General features: G+C 41.2%; 1 protein-coding gene across 6 annotated transcripts in view; it reads right to left on the reverse strand.

The window, feature by feature from the left end:
- Nucleotides 1-14,107, reverse strand: part of LOC134353879 (carnitine O-palmitoyltransferase 1, liver isoform-like) — a 141,240-nt gene that overhangs the window by 15,921 nt on the left and 111,212 nt on the right. For all 6 annotated transcript variants that reach the window (XM_063062382.1, XM_063062383.1, XM_063062386.1 and 3 more), the window contains 2 exons: nucleotides 13,507-13,620; nucleotides 9,367-9,459 (listed from right to left, as the gene is read on the reverse strand). In XM_063062382.1, the coding sequence (XP_062918452.1) occupies nucleotides 9,367-9,459; nucleotides 13,507-13,620 (207 nt within the window). The remainder of the gene's footprint in view (nucleotides 1-9,366; nucleotides 9,460-13,506; nucleotides 13,621-14,107) is intronic.

Below are 14,107 nucleotides of genomic sequence, written 5' to 3' on the forward strand. Positions count from 1 at the left end.
GGTCATTGATGGAACCGAAATGTGATGCATGGGATTTCAATTGGAATTCACATTTAATGAATTGGGGTTACAGATAAGAATGGGCAGAGCTAACAAGGATTCATTAAAGGGAAATCACGTGATAAATTTATTGGAATTTTGTTTGAGGTAACAGCTCATCATAGGTCGCATCTGAAATTTCCAGTTGGCGGACAATTTCTCTCCACACCGCTCTGACATATTGGGAAATCATATACGTGGCAGGTTACAGCAGCGGTTTGCCTTTGCCTTCTGCCGGGTGAGTTTAAAGGGGACACCACCTCTTGTAGTGGATGACCAGGACGTCTAAGTGCCTTGTCGTGCTCTTAGCGCTCCACCAACACCTGCTGGCCTGCCTTCTTGACCATTGGACCATTAATCGGTCTCTTCCACTCAATCTGCCATGGCCAGACTTCACACGCTGGAATAGGCAGACCTCCTACCTCACCGAGGGTTGAAGACTCGTCGGCTACCCTCATCTGGTTTAGCCCGTCTGCCAAGATGATTTACTGGGGTTTGGCCGCTGCGCATGCTACAGCTACTTGGTGAGAGCTGAGCACCATGTGGGGACCAAAGGTGGACGAGCTGTCCTGAAAAGGGCACAGCAGGCCCCCCCACCAGAGGTGCCACCCCTCCCTAGACACCCCATACTAGGTAGCAACTAGCACATGGATAAAAGGCAACTACGAGGGGTGATTGATAAGTTCGTGGCCTAAGGTAGAAGGAGTCAATTGCAGAAAACCTAATAATCCCCTCCTACATTTACACACTCATTCCAGCAGTTGTGGAGCATGTGGATCCCTTCTTTGTAGAAGTCAGCGTCTTGGACCTCCAAAAGTGGACCACAGCAGGGGTGATTGATAAGTTAGTGGCCTAAGGTAGAAGGAGATGAGTTAATACCTTCAAACTTTCTGTATAATCACTCAAAGAGTTGAACTGCAAGTGCATGTAACGAGAGCTGTATACCTCATCTCCTACCTTAGGCCACAAACTTATCAATCACCCCTGTTGTGGACCACTTTCTGGAGGTCCAAGATGCCGACTTCTACAAAGAAGGGATCCATATGCTCCACGACCGCTGGACTAAGTGTGTAAATGTAGGAGGGGACTATGGTGAAAAATAAATGTGCTAGGTGTTCTAAAATTGACTCCTTCTACCTTAGGCCACAGACTTATCAATCACCCCTCGTAGTTAATGTAGTGTATTTGGACTTTCTGCAGGCCTCCAATAAGGTGCTACACAAGAGATTAGCAAACAAAATTAGTACACAATATTGAGGGTTATATAATAGCACAGATTTAGGATTGGTTAAAGGATAAAACAGAGGGAATGGTCATGTTTTTGTGTGGGAAGCTGAGACCAGCAATATGCCCCTTCGTTTGGTGCTGAGGCGCCATTTGTTCACAATCTATGCCAATAATTTGGATGAGAGGATTGTCTAGTTTATCAACATTTGCTCACGATGCAAAGAGATGGCAGATTCAAACAAATATAACACAACTAGTTAAGAGGAATAAAGACCTTAAAGACATTTTCAAAAAGAGGAGCAGAAATAAGCTATTCAGCCCATCGCATCTCCTCTGACATTCGATTGTGACTGATTTAATAGGGAACCAGGCCATATGGCCTGACACAAATTGTGGGGATAATGCTAGACTCCACTATTAATTAGGTGGTGACAGGAATAGAACCTAGCAGATTCAATGTAGATTTATGAAGGGAAAAGAGCGTTTTTGAAGTTGTAACTGATAGAACAGAAAGAGCAACCTAGGGCAATGTAAATTGGAGATGCAAGATACTGTGGATGCTAGAATCTGGACAAAAAAAATCAGTCTAGATGAAGGGTCTTGACCTGAGATGTCGGCCGTCCTTCTGTCTCCAGAGATCCCGCTTGACCTGCTGAGTTCAACCAGTATTCCTGCTGCTAGTTACTATAATGTGTTTGTTTTTAAAGTGCCACACCATGGGATATAAAAATAAGAGCATATAGGCTTTGACATAACATGCTGGCAAAGATTGAGAAAAAGGAAACAGAGAAAACCAAGATACTTTTGGATTTCTATTTATAAATCACCCAGTGATCGAATAATACTGAGGCACAAGGACTTTTGCAAAAAGCAGAAGAGATTCTTAAAGCAGAGGAAATAATTGATTAACTTTTCCTTGCTGTATACCAGGTTGCAATTAGAATAGAACTCTGAAATCTGACAGTCAGGAATGGCTTCTTCCCTGCTGCTATCAGACTTCTGAACCAATCACCTTTTTCACATCACACCTCCCAGCAATGCCCAATATAGACCCTCAGAAATGCTGACATCCAGGATTTGAAACTGCTCACCCTTTCCACTTCTGATCCCTCGATAAGGACTGGTGGGTGTTCGCTCAACTTCCCTTACTGAAGTCCATCATCGATTCCTTGGACTTACTGATACTCAGTGCAAGGTCTCTTAAATCTACTTCTCAGTTATTCCGTTATCAATACTCTAGTATTTCTTTTGGTACCACTTTACATTGAACTACTATCTTTGCACCATTGCTATTTTGCACTCATTGCTGTATTCATTATTATGTTTACTCTGGCCCAAGTAACATAATTGCATCCTGGTGTACATAACAATAAACTAATCTAACTCAATTGTTCAGAAACCCTGACCATTCAGCATCTAACCTCATTGTTTCTGAGTGTGAGCCAGGAGTCCAGAGTGCAGTCAGGGTCAGAGCCAGCCCAGTGGGTTGGGGTCATGAACTCCAGGGTTAGTTAACATGGGTGGGCTTGCGGCCAGAGCAAGGGTCCCGAATGCTTGAATATTTCCAGCTCCTTTTAAAGTATGCTAACAACACAACTATTGTCGGCAGAATTTCAGATGGTGACAAGGAAGCAAAAAGGAGTGAGATAGCTAGAGCTGCTTGTGTGGTATCACAGCAACAACCTTGCACTCAATATCAGTAAGATCAAAAAATTGATCATGAACATCAGGAAGGGGATGTTGAGGGAATACACACACACACACCCATCAGTTCTTATTGAAGGATTCTGAAAAGAGTGAGCAGTTTCAAGTTCCTGTATGTCAACATCTCCAGTGATCTATCCTAAGCCTAACATACTGACGTAATTACAAAGAAGGCATGACAGCGGCTATATTTCATTCAGAGTTTGAGGAGAATTGACATGTCCATAAGACCATAAGATATAGGAGAAGCAGGCCATTCAGCCCATCGAGTCTGCTCCGCCATTCAATCATGGGCTGATCCAGTTCTTCCAGTCATCCCCACTCCCCTGCCTTCTCTCCATATCTTTTGATGCCCTGGCTAATCAAGAACCTATCTATCTCTGCCTTATATGCACCCAATGACTTGGCCTCCACAGCCGCTTGTGGCAACAAGCTCCATAGATTTATCACCCTCTAACTAAAGTAATTTCTCTGCATCTCTGTTCTAAATGGACGACCTTCAATCCTGAAGTCATGCCTGCTCGTCCTGGCCATCCCTACCATAGGAAATAATTTTGCCATATCTAATGTGTTCAGGCCTTTTAACATTCGGAATGTTTCTATGAGATTCCCCCCTCATTCTTCTGAATTCCAGGTAATACAGCTCAACAGCTGCCTGACGCTTCTCATACGGTAACACTTTCATTTCTGGAATCACTCTCGCAAATCTTCTCTGAGCCCTCTCAATTGTCAGTATATCCTTTCTAAAATAAGGAGCCCAAAATTGCACATAACACTCTATGTGTGGTCTCACAAGTGCCTTACAGAGCCTCAACATCACATCCCTGCTCTTATATTCAATACCTCTATAAATGAATGCCAACATTGCATTTGCGTTCTTCACTGACTCAACTTGGAGGTTAACCTTTAGTGTATCCTGCACAAGGACTCCCAAGAACCTTTGCATCTCTGCATTTTGAATTCTCTCTCCATCTAAATAATAGTCTGCCCATTTATTTCTTCCACCAAAGTGCATGACCGTACATTTTCCAACATTGTATTTCATTTGCCACTTCTTTGCCCATTCCCCTAAACTATCTAAATCTCTCTGCAGGCTTTGTGCTCCTCCACCTATCTTTGTAACATTAGCAAATTTAGCCACAAATCCATTAATCCCATAGTCTATATCACTGACATACATCGTAAAAAGCAACAGTCCCAACACCGACCCATGTGGAACTCCAGCGGTAACATGCAGCCAGCCAGAATAGGATCCCTTTATTCCCACAATCTGTTTTCTGCCGATCAGCTAATGCTCCACTCATGCTAGTAATTCCCCTGTAATTCCATGGGATCTTATTTTACTAAGCAGTCTCATGTGCGGCATTTGTCAAAGGCTTTTTGAAAATCTAAGCACACCACATCTACTTCGTCTACCCTGTTTGTAATTTCCTCAAAAAATTGCAGTAGGTTAGTCAGGCAGGATCTTCCCTTCAGGAAACCATGCTGGCTTCAGCCTATCTTGTCATGTGCCTCCAGGTACTCCGTAATCTCATCCCTAACAATCGATTCCAACAACTTCCCAACCACTGATGTCAGGCTAACAGATCTATAGTTTCCTTTCTGCTGCCTCCCACCCTTCTTAAATAGCGGAGTAACATTTGTAATTTTCCAGTCATCCGGTACAATGCCAGAATCTATTGATTCTTGAAAGATCATTGTTAATGCCTACGCAATCTCTCCAGCTACTTCCTTCGGAACCCGAGAGTGCATTCCATCAGGTCCCGGAGATTTATCCACCCTCAGACCATTAAGTTTCTGAGTACCCTCTCAGTTGTAATTTTCACTGCACATTCCAACACTCTTGAATGTCAGGTATACTGCAAATGTCTTCCACTGTGAAGACTGATCCAAAATACGCATTCAGTTCCTCTGCCATCTCTGTGTCTCTCATTATAATATCTCCAGCATTATTTTCTATTGGTGCTATATCTGCCCTCAACTCTTTTACCCTTTATATACTTAAAAAAGCTTTTAGTATCTTCCCTAAGGATTCCTTAACCTTAAACTCTCTTATCACCTCCAGGTCATTGCACAATACCCAATCCAGCACAGCCGATCCCCTAGTGGGCTCAACAACAATCTGTTCTAAAAAGCCATTCCTTATAGGTTCCACAAATTCTCTCTCTTGAGGTTCAGTACTGGCCTGGTTTTCTTAATCCACTTTCATGTTCAAAGGACATTGCCCTTCTGACACGCCTTTTCTATCTCCTGCTGTAATTTGTAATCCACATCCCGGCTGCTGTTTGGAGGCCGGTATACAACTGCCATTAGGATCCTTTTACCCTTGTCATTTCTTAACTCAAGCCATAGAGACTCTATACGTTCCGATCCTACATCATCCCTTTCTAATGATTTAATATTATTTCTTATACACAGGGCCACATCATCCCCTCTGCCTACTAACCTACCTTTCTGATACACCGTATATCCTTGGACTTTAAGCTCCCAATGGCAGCCATCCTTTAGACAAGTTTCTGAGACGGCCACAACATCATACTTGCCAATCCGTAGCTGAATTTCAAGATTGTTCATTTTATTTCTTATGCTGCTTGCATTCAAATATAACACTTCCAGTCCAGTGTTTGTTGCTTTCTGTTTTAACTGCACCACACCTCTATGGCCCTGTAACTCATCCCGCTGGCTGTGATTATGCCTCATCTCCTGCCTGTCCTTTCTATCATCTCTGTTGCACGTTATCTTTGATTTATTTCTGTTTTACGTTTCCTCAACTCTATCACTCCCGTTCCCATCCCCCTACCAAATTAGTTTAAACTCTCCCAAAGGGCTCTATTAAACCTGCCTGCTAGGATATTGGACCCCTTTGGGTTCAGGTGTAACCCGTCCTTTTTATACAAGTCGTACCTCCCCCAGAAGAGGCCTAATGATTCAGGAACCCGAAGCCCTACCTGCTACACCAGTCACCAAAGCCACTCACAAATGTCTACAAATGTATCGTGGAGAGCATTCTGACTGCATGCATTCTGTCTGGTAAAGAGGTTTCAGAAAAAGCTGCAGAAAGTTATAAACTCAGCCAGTTCCATCATGGGCACCGGCCTCCCCAGCATCCAGGGCACCTTTAAAAGGTGATACCTCAAAAAGGCAGTAACCATCATTATGGACCCCCATTACCCAGGACATTACTATCATCAATGAGGTGGTACAGGAGTCTGAAGACACACACTCAACATTTCAGGAACAGCCTTTTCCCATCTACCATCAGATTTCTGAATGGATAATGAACCAATGAACACTAAGTCTGTATATTTTTTATATAAACACAAAGTGCAAAGGTCTTAGACACCCTAAATTTTTAATTTATATTTGTGTGTGTATTATACATATATATAAATTTTGTTTTAGATGTTCATTTTTGTCTTCTGCATTAACGTATAGTCAAAAAGAGCAAATTTTAGATTGAACATTGATTTTCGAAAAAATGTTAGAGAAATTTATGCATTTTGTTAAAGAAAGTAAGATATTAAGTAATAGTAATAGACGATGCTGAGGATGTTCTACGAGTCTGTGGTGGCCAGTGTGATCATGTTTGCTGTTGTGTGCTGGGGCAGCAGGCTGAGGGTAGCAGACATCAACAGAATCAACAAACTCATTCGTAAGGCCAGTGATGTTGTGGGGATGGAACTGGACTCTCTCATGGTGGTGTCTGAAAAGAGGATGCTGTCCAAGTTGCTTGCCATCTTGGACAATGTCTCCCATCCACTACATAATGTACTGGTTGGGCACAGGGGTACCTTCAGCCAGAGACTCATTCCACCGAGATGCAACACAGAGCGTCATAGGAAGTCATCCCTACCTGTGGCCATCAAACTTTACAGCTCCTCCCTTGGAGGGTCAGACACCCTGAGCCAATAGGCCGGTCCTGGACTTATTTCCTGGCATAATTTATATACTACTATTTAATTATTTATGGTTTTATTACTATTTAATTATTTATGGTGCAACTGTAACAAAAACCAATTTCCCCCGGGATCAATAAAATATGACTATGTCTATGACTAATAGACCACTTTACAACTGAAAAAGAAACAGGTGTAGAAGAAATCAAACTTGGTGAAGAATAACCAGACTCAAAGGTGAGGGCGTGGCAGAGGTGACAGTTGAACCTCCAAATGATCGTTCTTACACCATGGCAAGAGTAAGCACAGAACAGGACACAAGGTGGACATCCTGTGAGATCTCTCCCAAGCCAACACTTAGCAGCAGATAAGATTGTCAGAATGTGCCACCCAAGGTCTTCTGAAGAAGTACAAAGAAACGGGCAAGGTTGAGGACCAGAAATGCAGTGGGCAGCCGCAGAAACTGAGTGCAGCAGAGGAGATGTAAATCAAACTGACATCCCTTCAAAATTGGAACAAGTCCAGCACTGCTATCAGCTCTGAACTCATAGAAATCACTGGAACTCAAGTACACCCCTCTACAGTCTGGAGAAGTTTTATCAGAAGTGGCCTTCGGAAGAACTGCTACCAAAAAGCCATTCCTCCAAAGTGGAAACAAAGGGATTCACCCATGCACAAAAACACAAGGACTGGGGTGCTGAAAAATGGCAGCAAATGCTCTGCAGTGACAAGTTCAAATTTGAAAATTTTGGATCAAACAGCAGGCAGTTTGTCCGTAGAAGAGCAAGGGAGAATGCATCATGGATAAGTGCCTGCAGCCAACAGTGAAGCATAGTGGAGGCGCCCTACAGATTTGGGGCTGCTTTTCTGCAAATGGAATAGTGATCTGGTCACAATTAATGGAATCCTCAATGCTGGGAAGCACAAGCAGATTCTCATCCATCACAGAATACCATCAGGAAGGTGCCCGATTGGTTGCAACTTATTCTGCAGCAGGAGAATGGCCCCAAACACACGACCAAGGTCATAAGTAACTATCGTCTGCAAAAAGAACAAGAAGTTCTGTAATCAACGGTAAGGCCTCCACAGAGCACTAATCTCATATTCATTGAGGCTGTCTGGCTTACCTGGAGACGCAGACAAAGTCTGCAGAAGAACTGCAACCCACCAGCTGATTTTCTTATAAAATTGCACGAGAGTCTACCTAAAAGAATGCAGTTTTAAAGGCAAAGGGTGGTCACACCAAATATTGATTTGATTTAGATTTTCATCATTTACTATATTTATAGCAAGTTTTTTGATATTTAGAAACTCTTCATTATCTTTGAAAGCATCTTCGCCTTATAGAATTATTTTACCTGTGCCTAAAACTTTTGCACTGTACAGTGTGTGTATATGTTTCTCATATTTTTTTTTAGATTATGAGAACACTCAGTCGTCATTTAGAAATGCATACATGCATTAAGAAATGATACAATGTTTCTCCGGAGTGATATCACAGAAAACAGGACAAACCAAAGACTAACACTGACAGAACCACATAATTACAACATATAGTTACAGCAGTGCAAAGCAGTACCATAATTTGATGAAGAACAAACCATGGGCACGGTAAAAAAAGTTTCAAAGTCCCCGAGTCGATCGACTCCAGAGTCCCCGATAGCAGGCGGCAAAAGGGAGAAACTCCCTGCCATAAACCTCCAGTCCGTCCATCCGAAAACTTCGAGCCTCTGACCAGCCCCTCTGACACAGCCTCCCGAGTGCCATCCTCTGCTGAGCGCCTTCGACCTAGCCCTGGCCGCTGAAACAAGCAAAGCCGAGGATTCGGGGCCTTCTGCTCCGGAGATTCCGGTTACCACACAGTAACCGTAGCAGCAACAGCGAAGCAGGCATTTCAGAAGTTTTCCAGATGTTCCTCCATACTCTCACATCTGTCTCCATCAAATCAGAATTGTGCACGGTCCCCTACTTGACAGATTACAGATATCATTCACCGGAGAGGCCACGCACGCTGCTGTTGCGCCATCTTCTCCTCCTCCCCGAGGAGTTTTATAGTTTTTATTATGTATTGGAATATATTGCTGCACAAAACAAATTTTACAACATACGCCAGTGAAAATAAACCTGATTCTGATTCTTACTGAAAAAACTATTATACTACTGTGTAACATATAAAAGTAGCATGCAGTAGTCCAAGTGCTAGCATACCAGACTACTGAAGTTTGACTGTAACTTGGATGGAACTATCAATTAGAGGCTACCTTCCTGATCTGTTGGGCAGAGGACAATACAGTGAAAATAAATGAACCAGAAGAGGGACAAAACAAAAAGCAATAAAACACAAGGTACATACAAGTTGCACAATAAATGCAACCCTTCAGCCTTCTGTTATGTTGAACAGGCAAGAGGAGAAGCAAAAACAAACAACTAATGAAAGCATTATCCTTCTCTCTGCACCAGTAAATCCAGAGAAAGCAAGGACTGAGTGCTGCAACTTTACCGTCAAGGGGCTGGAGACTTTGCAGGAGATGTGAAAGTTGATGAGGTGGTCTCCAACGATTATGTAAGAAACACCATAACCATCATCTGCAACCTGAAAAGAGAGACAAGGGATTCAGTTACAAGGTTATTAATTTATGAGGGGTGATTGATAAGTTAGTGGCCTAAGGTAGGAGTCAATTTTAGAAAACCTAGCGCATTTATTTTTCCTACATTTACACACACAGTCCAGCGGTCGTGGAGCACAGGGGTCCCTTCTAGAAGGAGATGAGAAGAATCTTCAAACTTTCTGCATTTTCGCTCAGAGCTGAATTGCACAAGCATGTAACGAGAGCTGCATAACTCATCTCCTTCTACCTAGGCCACGAACTTATCAATCACCTAGGCATTAAATATTTCACCTAGGCATAAGGGAGAGCATCATCTCTCCATCTCCTTACTTTACCTTCACAGCTGTTGTACTGTGACTGCCACGGAGTAAGGTTCTTTAAATGCCAACTTACTTCTAAGAATCAGTGCCACAATGACTTGGCAGCTCTGAGCTTTGCATCAGGGTTGCAGCAGAAACCGTAATTGGTGGGCAAAAGACACTGTGTCACTGCTAAGTTAACAAATTTCACGTCACATGCCAGTGATAATAAACCTGACTCTGATTTTAATGTATTTTTGCCCAATCCGCCAGATAGTTTCAGGAGTTTGATGTAGATATTAGCATATGTTCAGCACACCCAAAAGGATGAAATCCTACTATATTTTTAGTTACATCTTTCAAGAGAAAGGAACTAAATGTTTCTCCATGTACTAGGCAGACAGCTTTCCAAATAACTCTCCCATGAAGTGATACAGACTTGGATACAATTTTGTAATGTTTTCAAAGTTGAAGGCCTAACATTGGATCAAGTACCTTTCGCTGTAAAAATGTTGTGCTGCTGATCTTTTAATTGACACTTCCTGAAATTGATAACTTAGAATCAAAGAAAATTGTTGTACCAAGGAGGTCATTCTGCCCTGTGCCTCTTTGCTGTAGTAGTTCAAACCCAAGTTTGCTCTCCTGTGTAAATCTATAGCTCTCTGTTTCAAACTGTCCATTTTTTCCCCAAAAGAAGAAATTGTTTCTGGCTCAGACATATCCTTCATAAAAAGTACTCCATTCTCAAAAAATGCCTTGGTGTAAAATATTTTGAAACCCTCCTTGCTTTCTTCCATTATGTTATTTCATTATTTTTTTGTATTTTTACGTTTTACCTGTTAGCCTTTGTGGACTTTCAATACTTAACATTCAAAACTGCTAGTTTTCTCTGCTGAACCACACTCATCTGTTCCCTAAAAGCTATTAACAACTTTCTGTACTCTAAATTGCACTTGCCATCCCACTCTCCACCTTACTTTCCTCTTTCTTCCTACTCTGATTGAAAGCTAACAGCATCACAAGGGCTTGTTTGGAATAAGCTATTCAGAACGCTGCCTCAGTGACAATATTATTAGGTACAGTGGCATGCAGAAGTTTGGGCATCCCTGGTCAAAATTTCTGTTACTGTGAATAGTTAAGTGAGTAGAAGATGAACTGATTTCCAAAAGTCATAAAGTTAAAGATGAAACATTTTCAACATTTTAAGCAAGATTAGTGTATTATTTTTGTTTTGTACAATTTTAGAGTGGAAAAAAGGAAAGGAGCACCATGCAAAAGTTTGGGCACCCCAAGAGATTTGAGCTCTCAGATAACTTTCACCAAGGTCTCAGACCTTAATTAGCTTGTTAGGGCTATGGCTTGTTCACAGTCATCATTAGGAAAGGCCAGATGATGCAAATTTCAAAGCTTTATACTCTGACTCCGCAAACCTTGTCCCAACAATCAGCAGCCATGAGCTCCTCTAAGCAGCTGCCTAGCACTCTGAAAATTAAAATAAATGATGCCCACAAAGCAGGAGAAGGCTATAAGATAGCAGAGTGTTTTCAGGTAGCTGTTTCCTCAGTTCGTAATGTAATTAAGAAATGGCAGTTAACAGGAACGGTGGAGGTCAAGTTGAGGTCTGGAAGACCAAGAAAACTTTCCAAGAGAACTGCTTGTAGAATTGCTAGAAAGGCAAATCAAAACCCCCGTTTGACTGCAAAAGACCTTCGGGTAGATTTAGCAGACTCTGGAGTGGTGGTGTGCTGTTCTACTGTGCAGCAACACTTGCATAAATATGACCTCCATGGAAGAGTCATCAGAAGAAAACCTTTTTTGCGTTCTCACCACAAAATTCAGCGACAGAAGTTTGCAAAGGAACATCTAAACAAGCCTGATGCATTTTGGAAACAAGTCCTGTGGACTGATGAAGTTAAAATAGAACTTTTTGGCTGCAATGAGCAAAGGTACGTTTGGAGAAAAAAGGGTGCAGAATTTCATGAAAAGAACACCTCTCCAACTATTAAGCACGGGGGTGGATCAATCATGCTTTGGGCTTGTGTTGCAGCCAGTGGCATGGGAAACATTTCACTGGTAGAAGGAAGAATGAATTCAATTAAATACCAGCAAGTTCTGGAAGTAAACATCACATCGTCTGTAAAAAAGCTGAAGATGAAAAGAGGATGGCTTCTACAACAGGATAATGATCCTGAACATACCTCAAAATCCACAATGGACTACCTCAAGAGGCGCAAGCTGAAGGTTTTGCCATGGCCCTCACAGTTCCACAACCTAAACATCATCGAAAATGTGTGAATAGACCTCAAAAGAGCAGGGCATGCAAGATGACCCAAGAATCTCACAGAACTAGAAGCCTTTTGCAAGGAAGAATGGGTGAAAATCCCCCAAACAAGAATTGAAAGACTCTTAGCTGACTACAGAAAGTGTTTACAAGCTGTGATACTTGCCACAGGGGGTGTTACTAAGTACTGACCATGTAGGGTGGCCAAACTTTTGCTTCGGGCCCTTTACCTTTTCTGTTATTTTGAAACTGTAAAAGATGGAAATAAAAAAGTAATCTTGCTTAAAATATTAAAGAAATGTGTCATCTTTAACTTTTGCTTCGGGCCCTTTACCTTTTCTGTTATTTTGAAACTGTAAAAGATGGAAATAAAAAAGTAATCTTGCTTAAAATATTAAAGAAATGTGTCATCTTTAACTTTCTGCCTTTTGGAAATCAGGTCATCTTTTACTCGCTTAGCTATCACAGTAACAGAAATTTTGACCAGGGGTGCCCAAACTTTTGCATGCCACCGTATATCTGTACAACTGCTCATTAATGTAAATATCTAATCAGCTGATCATGTGGCAGCAATTCAATACAGAAAAGCATACTACATGATCAAGAGGTTCCGTTGTTTAGACCAAACATCAGAATAGGAAAGAAGTGTGATCTAAGTGACTTTAACCGTGGAATGATTGTTAGTACCAGTCAGAGTGGTTTCAGTACTGCAGAAACTGCTGATCTCCTATGATAGTCACACACAACAGTCTCTAGAGTTTACAGAGAATGGTGTGAAAAACAAAGAGCATCCAGTGGGTGGCAGTTCTGTAGGCAAAAAAACGCCTTGCTATCAAAAGGTACACAACAATATGGAAATATTCTAAAAAATAGCTGATGGGAGGGCAAGATTTGATGTGGATAATAAAAGACAATTTTAACTTTGCATCTCTCTTCAGAGATACTGACCTGCAGAGTATTTCAGCATTCTGTTTTTACTTTAGATTTACAGTGTCGGCAGTATATTTTGCTTCTCAATATCTTCATGGTCCCTTTACAATTTGCTTCTGTACATGGTTTAAACCATTAGTTTCTTTCAGGTAATACTCCAGAGATTATTCATTTCAATTTGATGCCCAGCTCCTCGTACTGAATATGAAGAGAATCTTTGTATTTTTTCATTGAAGAAATACATTAATATCTTGTGCTGGAGCAAACAGACCCTAAATACACATTATCAATGTTATTGAAACTAAAATTGTTTAATTTCAGCAATTTACCAATTTCAACAGGTACAGGAATAAGCAAAATACATAATTCCTTACATCTACAAGCTTGGCAACTAAATGGATGAACTGCAATAAAGCCGAGAAATAGGTATCTAAGTAACATACCGGGAAATGGGTGTTAGGCAAGTAGGAAGAGAAAATGATAAGTAAAACTTAAATGAGAATGTATATCAAAACACTCACTGGGCCAAAACCACCTCCAATGGAGATGTATTCTGGATGATTCACAAGGTCGAATAGTTCAATCTGCTGGATGGGTGTTTGACTCGTTGAAAGACACCATGGTTCTGAAAGCACCTAAAAAAGGATATACTTCTAATTTCATATAGGACAATCTACTGGAGTTCATCTTATAGACATGAAATCAGCTGTAATATTCCATAATTAAAAGGCATATTGCATTCTCATCACATTTGAATCAAGGCACTTCCTACATTTACTATGCTTTCCAATAATCTCAATATGATGTCTTCCTCTCCCTTTTCAACATCTATAACCAAACCTAAACTTGACGAAACTTAACCAAGTTTCTCAATTTATCTTGAGTTCTTTAATCAATATAATACATGGTGTTCTATACTCCTGCCCATCACTTTACTATTTCAATAACTATATGATGCCTGACACTTTATTAGTGAGTTGCATCACATGGCTTTTACCATTGTTCCCTAAAACAGCCTTTTCATTTATTACATGTCGCATTATCATCTTCTTTGTCCTGCATCATTAGTCCTTCTTGTAACTTGATCTTGATCCGAAATGTTAATTCACTTTCACTTTCCAG

This window comes from Mobula hypostoma, chromosome 11 (assembly GCF_963921235.1).
Source record: "Mobula hypostoma chromosome 11, sMobHyp1.1, whole genome shotgun sequence".
NCBI lineage: Eukaryota > Metazoa > Chordata > Chondrichthyes > Myliobatiformes > Myliobatidae > Mobula > Mobula hypostoma.